This window comes from Scyliorhinus canicula, chromosome 5, assembly GCF_902713615.1.
Source record: "Scyliorhinus canicula chromosome 5, sScyCan1.1, whole genome shotgun sequence".
Classification (NCBI taxonomy): domain Eukaryota; kingdom Metazoa; phylum Chordata; class Chondrichthyes; order Carcharhiniformes; family Scyliorhinidae; genus Scyliorhinus; species Scyliorhinus canicula.
Window position 1 is genome coordinate 171,934,561 of NC_052150.1, and position 12,632 is coordinate 171,947,192.

The 12,632-nt window shown below is 46.3% G+C and overlaps 1 protein-coding gene across 8 annotated transcripts in view; it reads right to left on the reverse strand.

The window, feature by feature from the left end:
• LOC119966431 (LIM zinc-binding domain-containing Nebulette-like) overlaps nucleotides 1-12,632 on the reverse strand; it is a 450,954-nt gene that overhangs the window by 72,915 nt on the left and 365,407 nt on the right. For 5 of the 8 annotated variants that reach the window (XM_038798077.1, XM_038798082.1, XM_038798080.1 and 2 more), the window contains exons 10-13: nucleotides 9,670-9,774; nucleotides 9,150-9,254; nucleotides 5,292-5,396; nucleotides 2,542-2,634 (exon numbers count right to left, since the gene is read on the reverse strand). The exons of 2 other annotated variants lie outside the window; for them this stretch is intronic. In XM_038798077.1, coding sequence (XP_038654005.1) covers nucleotides 2,542-2,634; nucleotides 5,292-5,396; nucleotides 9,150-9,254; nucleotides 9,670-9,774 — 408 coding nt within the window. The remainder of the gene's footprint in view (nucleotides 1-2,541; nucleotides 2,635-5,291; nucleotides 5,397-9,149; nucleotides 9,255-9,669; nucleotides 9,775-12,632) is intronic. One more of the 8 variants, XM_038798078.1, reaches the window with a different exon arrangement.

Below are 12,632 nucleotides of genomic sequence, written 5' to 3' on the forward strand. Positions count from 1 at the left end.
AGGTTGAGTGCTTCTTGATTTTTGAAGGGCCGAGAGGCAAAAGAATGTATATCTAGAGGTGCGTGTTCCACTCAACTCCCCTTACCCAGCCTGGGTCACAGTCACACTCCCTCTTCGACAACAGATTGTGTCCATCATTGTCTGCCCACCCAATGCAAAATGAGCCAAGCCTTCCTGCTGGACTGAAAATGGATCCGTTCTGTCAGTCAGCATCCTAAACACTGCACGAATGGAAATCCAACTCCAAAAGTGCTGTTGCCATCAGTAATGATTGAAAATTACACATCAGCCGCAAAATGGCAAATGCCATCAAACATACAATTTTCAAAATATTTGGATATATTATAAAACAATATTTTGGCAACATTTTGGTAAAGGCAGAATTTCCGATTTCCAAATTGCCCTTTTTCGTAGCGGTGCTGCCAGTGGTGGAGGTTGATCTGGTCATGGCCGATAACAACAGCTCGGCAGTTTATATGCATGGCTGTAGCCTGGTGCTCAGTCAGGAATGCAGCTGAGGATGACGATGTTTTGGCAATCCAAAAGCAAAGCTTATAAAAAGTAAAACATTCACCAAGTGGCAGTCTGATTATAAACTAACAATAGTCAGAAAATGTGCCCTGCAGTGCATGAAGAACCCTTGACGTATAATTTGCTATGGAAGTTTAAACGTCTGTTTTATCCAATACAATATTCAAACTTTCTGTATGTTTTCGGTTTTTATTTTGACTACAGATAACAAATACATTTTCCAGTGATCTTTGAGAATGCCTTTAATTTTTAATATTATTAATATGTGTTTTAAGAACATGCCCTACAGTACGGCAAGAGGAGTTAATGCTTTCACCTTCTCTCAATAATTGGCATGTGTCTGGGCCACTGACAGTTTCAATATGTAACTGGCCAAATCAGCGCAGAACACATTTTAAAAGTTGAAAGGCACTGATGTCCAGCAGAATAGCTTCTACAGAGGACGGCACAAGGGTGCAGTGGTTAGCACTGCTGCCTCACGGCGCCAAGGACCCAGACTCGACCCCGGCTCCAGGTCATTCTCCATGTGGAGTTTGCACATTCTCCCCATGTCTGCATGGTTCTCACTCTCACAACCCGAAGATGGGCAGGGTAGGTGGATTTGCCACGCTAAATTGTCCCTTAATTGGAATTTCTTTTTAAAATAGCTTCTACCTGCAGAACGTATGTTGCCCACTAATGTAACTCCTAGCAGGCATGAGGCCAGCCATTATATTTTTGCCTGCATTCTTCAGCTCAATATTTCTTTGCACCATAAGTTTCTGCAAGTGTAATCTAACATTCCGGCAAGGGAACAGTGCATCTGGGACCTGAATGAAAGATCGGACAACGGTCTATCTTGCCAACCGATGAGATTCAAGAATTGGGAAAGAAGCACAGGAACAATTGAAAAATGTTAATAGAATGGGTGAATTGGAAGTCAAAACTGGGACAGAAAGAGAAATAATGATGGAGAAAGAAAGTTTGGAATAAAAGAGAAAAAAGACAGAAAGGCAAAGAAAGAAAGCAATTAAAATGTAATTTATTTTGGATTTCTAACAAGTGACTGTGCGCAGGATTGAGAGTGAGAGTTGAATTTGTTACTTTGATGGAGCAGAGAACTTGACTGGCTTTGCTTCAACAATTATCACTTCATTAAGAAAGTATCCCGTCCCAACTTTTTGCACTGAGTTTAACAGGAAATTAATGTTAAATCCAGACAGTTTGCAAAAATAATGGGGAGGCGACAGATTCACAACTCATGATATGGCTCTTAATCCACTGAATGTCCTAGTCATTTTGTGCATTAATACAACGTATGTCATAAAATGGCATTTTTTTGTCCTTCATATCATTAAGTAGCATTTACATAAATAAGTAGTTAATATTTAGTTTGGAATTACCCATATGCAGTACATTTCTCAACCAAGAACAAAGCATAAAAAGGAGCATGGTGAAAGGGAAAGAGAACCGTGACGGGCGCTATTGGAAAGGCTGGCAATGGGGCAATAGCAGGCCCGCGCGGCAGGGCTGCTGGTGTTGGTGCAGGAGGGGAGATAGTCCAACCAGGCAGGGTAGGATTGGCACAACTAGGCCCGGACATGATGGAAGGAAGCAAGACACAGCAGCCAGGGGCAGCAAGGCCTGTAACATCTTCGCTCACCATGGAGATGGCCCAACTTCCCCCAGCAGCAGCAGGCTGGACTCGGTAGAGCCAGGAACTGGGGCATGTCCAACAGCAGCGGCTGGAGGAGAAGAGGAGGAGAAAAAATAAAAAGGAGAAGCCAAAGGTGGTGATGAAGGACTAAGATCAACAAAAGGGGGAAAAAAACAGGCTGCAGCTGGATTTTCAAATTTAAAAACAAATTAATCGAAGATGACGCCGGAGCTTTACGATGCTCTGCGAGCTCTCCCCTTCAGATCCTTTTCCTACATCTTTTATAACAATACTTTCCACTGTACCTCGGTACACATGACAATAAAGAAATCAAATCAAATAGAAGGAAAATTATAATTGTTAAACTAACTCACCACACTAATATTCTGCTGATTTTCTTTTACACGTTTCAATTCTGGAGTTTCTTTTACTGCTGTACCAGGACCTACCTCATCCTTATAAAGCACCTTAAATTTAAAATAAATAACAAGATAATTATTACCAGACAGGTACATTTTTAGTAGTCTGTTCGCATTCTCCAAAGCTTTCTGAATGTTTCTTAATGGTTTGATGAGTGAGAACAACTTTTGTTGTACTAAAGAAGTTCTATTTTAAATGTTATTATCTAAGCTATGCTCTAAAATGAATGTTTTCCGTTTACTTATTTTTTATAAATGTTTTTATTGGGTTTTTGAACAAAGTATATTTACCGTTATGTACACAGAATAAGAAATATATATATACATTTATAGAAGAGAAGGGCACACCCAGACATACCATAATAAAAGTAATAATAAAAAAATAAAAGAAAAAATAAAATAGAATAACTGGTAGGGTATTGCACACCAGCTCAACAGCAGCAACTCTGTAGAACTGGCAAAATTATTTACAACAGATATGTAGGTGACTGTTTGTGGGTGGGAGGGGGGGGGGGGGGGGTGGAGACTGGGGAGGTAAAAATACATTTGGGGGCCGGAGAAACAATTACAGTGGGCAATACTCGAATGGGGTTGGTGTTGGTGTTGTCACTTGCTTCTCCCGGACGGATCTCGCTGCCGTTGTCGTCTCGCACTCACCTCCGCTTCAGCCGTTCCTCCCGTCTTTCGCCTGTATTCTCCTTGTCCTCTGTTCCTGGAGATGGAAAATTATCGTATCCTGTGCCCTCCTTCTGGCTGCCATTTCCCTGCCTCCCCCCACATCCCTGGTTTTCCTCTCTTGTTCCCTGTCCCTTCCCCCCCCCCCCCCCCACCCCCCTCCTGTGGTTTGCCTTTCTTTCCTCTTAGGTTTAGCTGGTCCCGTCCATCCACCCCCCCCCTCCCCCTCCCTCCCGGTCTATCTCTCCCTCTCATGCTTTGGCTTTTTCCCCTGATTCTTGGCTACTTGGCTATTCTTCTGCTTGTTCGTTGGCCAAAAACAGGTCCCGGAACAATTGGGTGAATGGCTCCCATGTTCTGTGGAAGCCGTCGTCTGATTTTCTCCATTTGGAGAGATTCCGAGAGGTCAGACAGCCAGTCTGCAGCTCTGGGCGGTGCTGCTGACCGCCAGCCAAACAGGATTCTACGGCGAGCAATCAGGGAGGCAAAGGCAAGGGCGTCCGCCCTCCTCCCCAGGAATAGATCTGGCTGGTCTGAAACCCCGAAGACCGCCACTTTCGGGCATGGCTCCACCCTCATCTCCACCACTTTGGACATGGCCTCGAAGAAGGCTGTCCAGTACCCCGCAAGTCTGGGGCAAGACCAGAACATGTGGGCGTGGTTGGCCAGGCCTCTTTGGCACCGTTCACAGCTATCCTCCACCTCCGGGAAGAACCTACTTATAAGGGTTCTTGTTAAGTGGACTCTATGTACCACTTTTATCTGCGTCAGGTTGAGCCTTGCGCACGTGGAGGTGGTGCAGTGCTTCTCTCCAGAGTCCCCACTCTATTTCAATCCCCAGGTCCTCCTATTTCTTTCCTGTTGCATCCAGTAAGGTGTTGGCCCTTTCTACCAGTCGGTCATACATGTCGCTACAGTTTCCTTTGTCTAGTATGCTTGCGTCCAGTAACTCTTCCAGTAATGCCTGTCGTGGCGGTTGTGGGTATGTCCTTGTCCCCTTTCGTATGAAGTTTTTGAGTTGTAGATACCTTAGCTCATTGCTTTCAGTTTACTTAACACGTTTAATTTTACTGAAATGAAAAAGAAAGTTGCCATAGTCCCAGAGGACCTTTGGAGAGAGTTGACTGGTGGTGATTTAACCTGAGGGTCACCACACATCAGGCGAGGGGCAATGTTAAGAAGGTAGGCCTTTATAGATAACCTCAGCTCATACAGGAATTGAAACCACGCTGTTGGCATTACTCTGCATCATGAACCGGCTGTCCATCCAATTGATCTAATCCACCCCCAAATAAATTACGCCACAGTCCCAGAGGACCATAGGCTGCTCTACCCTTTGAGAGAGAGCTGATCAGTGGTGATTTAATCTGAGGGTCACCACACCTCAGGCAAGGGGCAAGATTAAGAAAGCGTGGTGTTCATAAAAAAACCTCAGATGGTACAGGAATTGAACCCGCCCTGTTGGCATCGCTCAACATCATGAACCAACCGTCCAGCCAACTGACCTCCCCGTCATTTTACTATCTTGGCAGGAGAAATATTAGGGAATGCCTCAGAATCTGGAACATATTCTGTGGCATTGGCACATCAACAGATTGAATTGATATCGCAATGCATGACAGCAAAACATTTAGGAGCTAAATCCAAAGAAGACTCTCTCGGTGGCTGCATGGGTTTCCTCCGGGTGCTGCAGTTTCATCCCAAAGATGTGCAGGTTAGGTGGATTGGCCATGCTAAGTTGCCCCTTAGCGTCCAAAAGGTTAGGTGGGGTTACTGGGTTACGGGCTAGGGTGGAGGCATGGGCTTAAATAGGGTGCTCTTTCCAAGGGCCGGTGCAGACTCAATGGGCCAAATGGCCTCCTTCTGCACTGTAAATTCTATGATTAACCAACTTGGAAACATTACTGGTTCTACTATTGTGAATAAATGCACAGCAACACATTGATGGACTTCCATTTAACATTTTCAGTTTTCCTTTCCTTAGTGAGAAGGAATGTGATCGCGAGTACATTGAAGTAAAAATAACTTACATTGCTAACCCTCCTGCAATTTTCTTTGGCAAGACGGATTTCCGGTGTTTCATTTACAGCTATTACCTTGCCTTTAAGCAACTGTAAATCTGCTGTGTACTTCAGCTATAACGCAAAGCAAAATGGAATAAACTAGTGGAATAAACTACCAATGATAAAAATGTTATTTTTTTTACATTGTAGAATTTAACAATTTACAGCTTCCAGCAAAGTACGACAATCATAGCACAACAGGGGAGGCGGTATTATCTACAGAGTAGCAATCCAGAGACCTAGGTTAATATTCTGGTGACCTGGGTTCAAATCCCATCATGGCATATGGTGAAACCATATTGAGACCATTGTCAATTGCCATAAAAACCCATTTGGTTCACTCATGTCCTTTTGGGAAGGAAATCTACAGTCTTGACCTGGGCTGGTCGACATGTGACTCCAGACCCACAGCAATGTAGTTGACTCTTAAATACCCTCTGAAATTGCCTAGCAAACCACTCAGTTCAAGGGTAATTAGAGATGGGCAATAAATGCCGGCCCAGTCCATATCTAGTGAATTTTTAAAAAAAACTACAATGAATAAGAAATTAAATAGTTGAATCCTATAAATGAAAAATGAAATGAAAATGAAAATGGCAGTGCAGAAATTGAACCAGCAGAGGAACCAGCCTACAAATTGCTATTTGTGTGATATTCTGAAAGGATTTGACAGAGTAGTCACTGAGAAATTATTTCACCTGGCTAAGAATCTAGAACATGGGGGCACACGCGCAGGATAAAGGGGCGATCATTTGAGGAATGTATCATCATGGAGAGGACTGTGGATCTTTGGAATTCATGACACGAGAGGGTCGTGGATGCTTCACCATTGAAGAAACTGTATGGGAGCAGAAGAGAAAGTGGAGTTGGGGCAAAAGATTAGCCATGATTGGACTGAATGGTGGTCCAAAGGCTGTGAGCTCCTGTTCCTACATTCTAAGTTAGTATTGCAGGTTAACTGTGGGCTATTAAACATTTTGGAAGAGGCACAGCTTGCTGGTTTTCTATGCGGACTAAAATGTGGGCTCTATATCCCATGGTAACCTAATGCTTTTTTGTCACCGAGGTTGAGAGCATCTAATCAGCTGTATCTGCCACTTGCCTCCTTTCCCTAGTCCACTGAGTCAAATGTCCTTGAAGGTTCCACTGTGATCCTAGCCCTGAACTTCAAACCTTTCTCTAATTTATCTCCTATCTACCACCACAAACCCCCCTCCCCCATGCCCTCACAGAGCTCACCTTATCCAAGAGACACACTTCCTACTGCCTAGATCCTAGTCCCGCAAAACCATTGACCACCAACTTCCATTCCTGATTCTCATGTTAGCTGATATTCTTAACGGTTCCCTCTCCAAGTATAGGGCAGCACGGTAGCATGGTGGTTAGCATAAATGCTTCACAGGGGGGCAGCACGGTGGCCTAGTGGTTAGCACAACCGCCTCACGGCGCTGAGGTCCCAGGTTCGATCCCGGTTCTGGGTCACTGTCTGTGTGGAGTTTGCACATTCTCCCCGTGTCTGCGTGGGTTTCGCCCCCACAACCCAAAAATGTGCAGAGTAGGTGGATTGGCCACGCTAAATTGCCCCTTAATTGGAAAAAGTAATTGGCTAATCTAAATTTATAAAAAAATAAAAAAATAAAAAAAAAAAAAATAAATGCTTCACAGCTCCAGGGTCCCAGGTTCAGTTCCCGGCTGGGTCACTGTCTGTGCGGAGTCTGCACGTCCTCCCCGTGTGTGCGTGGGTTTCCTCCGGGTGCTCCGGTTTCCTCCCACAGTCCAAAGATGTGCGGGTTAGGTGGATTGGCCATGCTAAATTGCCCGTAGTGTCCTAAAAGTAAGGTTAAGGGGAGGGGTTGGGTTACGGGTATAGGGTGGATACGTGGGTTTGAATAGGGTGATAATTGCTCGGCACAACATTGAGGGCCGAAGGGCCTGTTCTGTGCTGTACTGTTCTATAAAATAAAACAGAAAGTGCTGGGTAAACTCAGCAGCTCTGGTGGTATCTGTGGAGAAAGAAACTGAGATAATGTTTTGAGTCCATATGACCCTTCTGCAGAGCCCTCTCTTCAAGTACCGTCTCTCTTTTCTTCAAATGGTGCCCACCGATCATCGGGCCGGCGTCTCCAAATGACGCACTCTTTCCCCTCCGCCGCCCCGCAAGATCAAGCCGCCACGTCTTGCGGGGCAGCGGAGGGGAAGACGGCAACCGCACATGCACAGGTTGCCGCCGGCCAACCTGCGCATGTGCGGCTGACGTCACGTAGGCGCCGCCGGCCGCGTCATTATTGGCGCGCCGCCTTGACGCCAGCGTCAAGACCCGGTGGCCGAGTTCCCCGCAACGCCGCTCCTAGCCGGGGGGGAGGGGGGAGAGAATAGGAGGCAAGGAGCGGCCTCCGACGCCGTCGAGAAACACTCCGGGTTTCACGCCGGCATCGGTCATAGCGGGGAATCGCGCCCACTGTATCAGTTTTCACGTCGACACTGACAATACCCAGCTCTATCTGAAATGAAATGAAATATGAAAATCGCTTATTGTCACGAGTCAATGAAGTTACTGTGAAAAGCCCCTGGTCGCCACATTCCGGCGCCTGTTCGGGGAGGCTGGTACATGAATTGAACCTTGCTGCTGGCCTGCCTTGGTCTGCTTTAAAAGCCAGCGATTAGCCCAGTGTGCTAAACCAGCCTATCTCACCACCTCTCTCTTGACTCTTCCACTGTCTCTAAATTATCTCGCTACTTGTCTGACATCTATTTCTGGATGAGCAAAAGTTCCCTCCAACTATATTTTGGGGCCTCACGGTAGCATGGTGGTTAGCATCAATGCTTCACAGCTCCAGGGTCCCAGGTTCGATTCCCGGCTGGGTCACTGTCTGTGTGGAGTCTGCACGTCCTCCCCGTGTGTGCGTGGGTTTCCTCCGGGTGCTCCGGTTTCCTCCCACAGTCCAAAGATGTGCGGGTTAGGTGGATTGGCCATGCTAAATTGCCCGTAGTGTAAGGTTAATGGGGGGATTGTTGGGTTACGGGTATACGGGTTACGTGGGTTTAAGTAGGGTGATCATTGCTCGGCACAACATCGAGGGCCGAAGGGCCTGTTCTGTGCTGTACTGTTCTATGTTCTATATATATTAGGAAGACCAAATGCATTGTCTTTCATTACTAGCATTAACTCTGATCCTCAATCACCCCAAGATGAACTTGTGATCACATATCAGTGCCACCACTAAATCTATCTATTTCCATCCTCATCCACAGTTTTGTTCCCTCTCAGACTTGATTTTTCCAAAGGACTGTGGCCAGACTCCCACTGGCCACAGTCAGTATGTTTGTATGCACCAGTAGCAGTAGCAGGAGGTAGCCAAATTGGGAAATGCCACTGCTTTGCCAATTAGACCAGGCAGCTCCACAAAGTGGAACGTAGTTCCAAGAAGCCATGATCGAAACAGGTAGGAGCAGTATTCATGGACCCACTCATTGGACCCACCGATTAAATTTTAAAAAATTTGCTGAACAAGTTACTCGAGCTGCACACATGCACAAAATGGAGGTCACCAGGAAAGATTTTCCAAGTCACAAGCCATTTCAGACAGGTCCCTTAACAAGCTCCTTAAGGAGCGGTCAATTAAATTTGAGACTGTTCTGGACTCAGGGACCACGATTTACAAAGTGCCGCCCACATCAGCTCCCGACAGCATGACTCATTGAAAATCCCACCCCAGTGTGGCTATTAGCCCAGCAGCCATTCCGTGCCTCTTTTCAACCTTTCATCAAAATGACTCCAAAAACTTTGACATACATTAAAAGAAGAAAAACTAACTGTGTGCTTACCATGCTCAGGTTTTTTTGGTTTTTCTTAACTCTCTCTATTTCTGGAGTATCTGCTATCATAGTGCACATGCTTAGCATCCTTTCAGCTTCATCTTTGTACTTTTTCTGTGGGATAATCAAATTATGATTATAGTTTAACCCGCAGCATCCGATCAAAGATACGCAACTGAATCATCATAACTTATCTGAACAGATTGTCAACCAAGTGCTGTACAGTTTTCCACTTTTAATTCGCTTTTCTTTTCTTATTTTAATCACTGGCATATTATTGCCTTACAATCGATACCTTGGGATGGGATTCTCCGGTTCCACAGTCGCGTGTTTCTTGCCGGCGCGATATTCGCTGGCGGCGGGATTCCATCTTCCCTCCGTTTGTCAGTGGGATTTCCCACAGTACCCAACCCACGCCACCGGGAACTTCCTGGCAATGTTGCGCTACCGGCGGGAAATGTGAATCGCGACGACAGGAGAATTCCGACCCTTGTCTTTTCAAACAGAATTAATACTCAATGTTACCTACCTGACTATAAATATTCTTTACGTATGCAGCATGCATCAACTCTGGTGTATCTGTAACAGTTCCATACTTATTTTGCCCCAAGTCAGATGCCTGCTTATACATTGCCTGTAATGAAATGCAATTGTAAATTAATCCGCAGAACTGTTATCTCCATTGGTTCATGAAAAAGGAACTGGTGTGTACATTGCACCAAAAATATTCTCAGCACATCACAAAAGAGCTTTGCAGCCCAATAGGTTACTTCATACAGTCATTGTAGATTATATAGATAAAGACAACGGCAATTTGTGCACTACAAGGTCCCACAAGCTGCAAATAGTTGTGACCTGATCCATTTTTTAAATTTTAGCTGAAATATTGGGGAGGACACCAGAAGTATAAAAGCAAAGTACTGCGGATGCTGGAGATTTGAAATAAAACAGGAAGTGATGGAAACGCGCTCCGGTTTCCTCCCACAGTCCAAAGATGTGCAGGTCAGGTGGATTGGCCATAATAAAATTATTGCCCCTTAGTGTCCAGGAATGTGTATGTTAATTGGAGATAGGGCACGGGAATGGATCTAGGTAGGGTGCCCTTTCAGAGAGTAGGGTGCAGACTTGATGGGCCGAATGGCCTCTTTCTGCACTGTAGGGATTCTATGAATAGCTCTGTCTGAAAGCAAAAACATGAAAACAAGGTAGAGACTGGCACTTGGTGTGTGTGTGTGGCAGGGTGGGGTTGAGGGAGGACCTCAATTTAACATTTAATCTGAACGATGCCACCTTTAACAACAGCTCTTCAGTACTGTGCCGAAGTACCAGACAAGGCTATGCACTCAAAGTCCTGGAAGCGGCCAAGAACCCAAAATTCACTGATCCAGAGTAGAGAGTTAGGCCAATAAGTTAAAGTTTACGCTGACCAGAGAGTTTTCTCTGGCAGAAGTTTGGAACTGTCTTCCACAGACAGTAACGGATACGGAGTGTGATTTCCCCAGCCCGTTACACCTGACGGCGATCCCGCTACCTGCTGAATCGCGGGAGAGGCCAGAAACGCCATCTGTGCCATGCGCCAGTTTGCCATTCATCTGGCCCATTCCCAATGACATGATCAGGATCTCACCCAGAACATGTTTTGCATTCATTTCAATCTCATTAAATAGATTAAAAGTTGAATGCAGTTGCCTCCCGGGAGTCACTCGTTCCTGCCCTCCAGCACGAAGACAGGCACGGCTTAGTACTTGACAAAAGTGGGAGCCTGGTACAATGGCTGCCGAGGGGGAGTGGGGAGGTGAGTAGCCCACTCCATTTACTGGCACGCAGCTCAAATGCACCGGAGCTGATGCCCCAATACTGTGGGGGACCCTTCAAGGTGGTTAGAGTTAGTCAGCACAGTAGCACAGTGGTTAGCACTGTTGATTCACAACGCTAAGGTCCCAGGTTCAATTCCCGGCTTGGGTCACAGTCTGTGCGGAGTCTGCACGTGCTCCCTGTGCCTGCGTGGGTTTCCTCCGGGTGCTCCAGTTTCCTCCCACAAGTCTCGAAAGTCGTGATGTTAGGTAAATTGGACATTCTGAATTCTTGCCAAGTGTGCCCGGACAGGGGCCAGAATGTGGGGCTTTTCACAGTAACTTCATTGCGGTGTTAATGTAAGCCTCCTTGTGACAATAACAAAGATTATTAGATTATTATTAGAGTTGTTTGGGGGACAGGAGGGGGCCAGTTTGGGGGTTCGGGGGAGTGGGGGGGCTTTGCATGTGTAGAGATCCATAGCAGGGCCAACCACTGCTGCAACCTGTCTGTCCTACCAAACTCTCACAGAACAGAGCCTTGCTGCAACTTCCCTCATGAAAGTCCATTTCACCCCCTTTGACTGGGAGCAGCCTCTAGCTACACAGCTGAACGCTATTTCAAAGGATGGCTTAGCCTTGTTAGTTCTGAAAGCACTTCACACTCCTGAAATCTCAATTGCCTCCTTGAAAGAACATGTCCGGTCTGAGAGGATGATTTGTGCAATGGATGTCCGACAAACTTTGATGCCTGAACAGCGTGCCTGTACTCTCGGTGCATCAGCACCATAGAGGCAGCTGCCATCAGGAGAGAGAATGTCTGTGCACAAGGCGAGTGTGTGTGTGAGTGGAGTGTATGCACGTGAGGGGATGTTTGTGTGTGAGGCGAGTATGTGTGCGCAAAAGGATTGTGTGTGTGTGTGTGTGTGGGGAGCTTGTGAGGGGAATGTGCATATACATGTTGTGATGAATGGTATCAGTATAACTGCTGTAACTGTACCTTGCCTTTAATACATTGGCCCTTTAAGACCGGGCTTGGAACCCTGGGGGACTCCGCCTCTGGCTCCGTCCCCAAGAAACTGTATTAAAGGTGATGCTTAATGGGCAACATGCTGTGAGCACACTTCTCGGCAGCTGTCCGGTTCTCTGGTAATTAAAGCCTTTGAATTACCAATCTTCTCTCCTGAGTCGTAATTGAGGGTATCTCAATTTAATTACCAGAAACATCAAGATGGACAGCGCTCTAAAGCCGGAGAAACTCAACCTAGACACTCGGTCGCCGGAGGCCCCAGGAATTTTTAAGTATTGGCTCCGGTGTTTTGAGGCCTATTCTTCAGAGACTGAAGTCGACAGCGCTCGCAAGCTGAGCTTACTACATGCCCGGGTGGGCCACCGACTCTCCTCCGTGATCGAGAACGCTACGACATACTAAAATGCGGTCGAAATACTAAAGAAACGCTTCGTAAAGCCAATTAACGAGGTACACGCCAGACATTTGCTCTCGACCTGCCACCAGCGCTCCAGGGAAACTCTAGACGAATACGTGGAGAGACTCACTGCGCTCGCGAGGAACTGCAATCACAAAGAAGTGCCGGCAGAACGCCACATGAACTTACATATTTGTGATGCTTTCGTGTCCGGTATCAGGTCCTCGTACATCCGGCAGCAACTCCGAGAAGACGGGACAAAGGACCTCCAA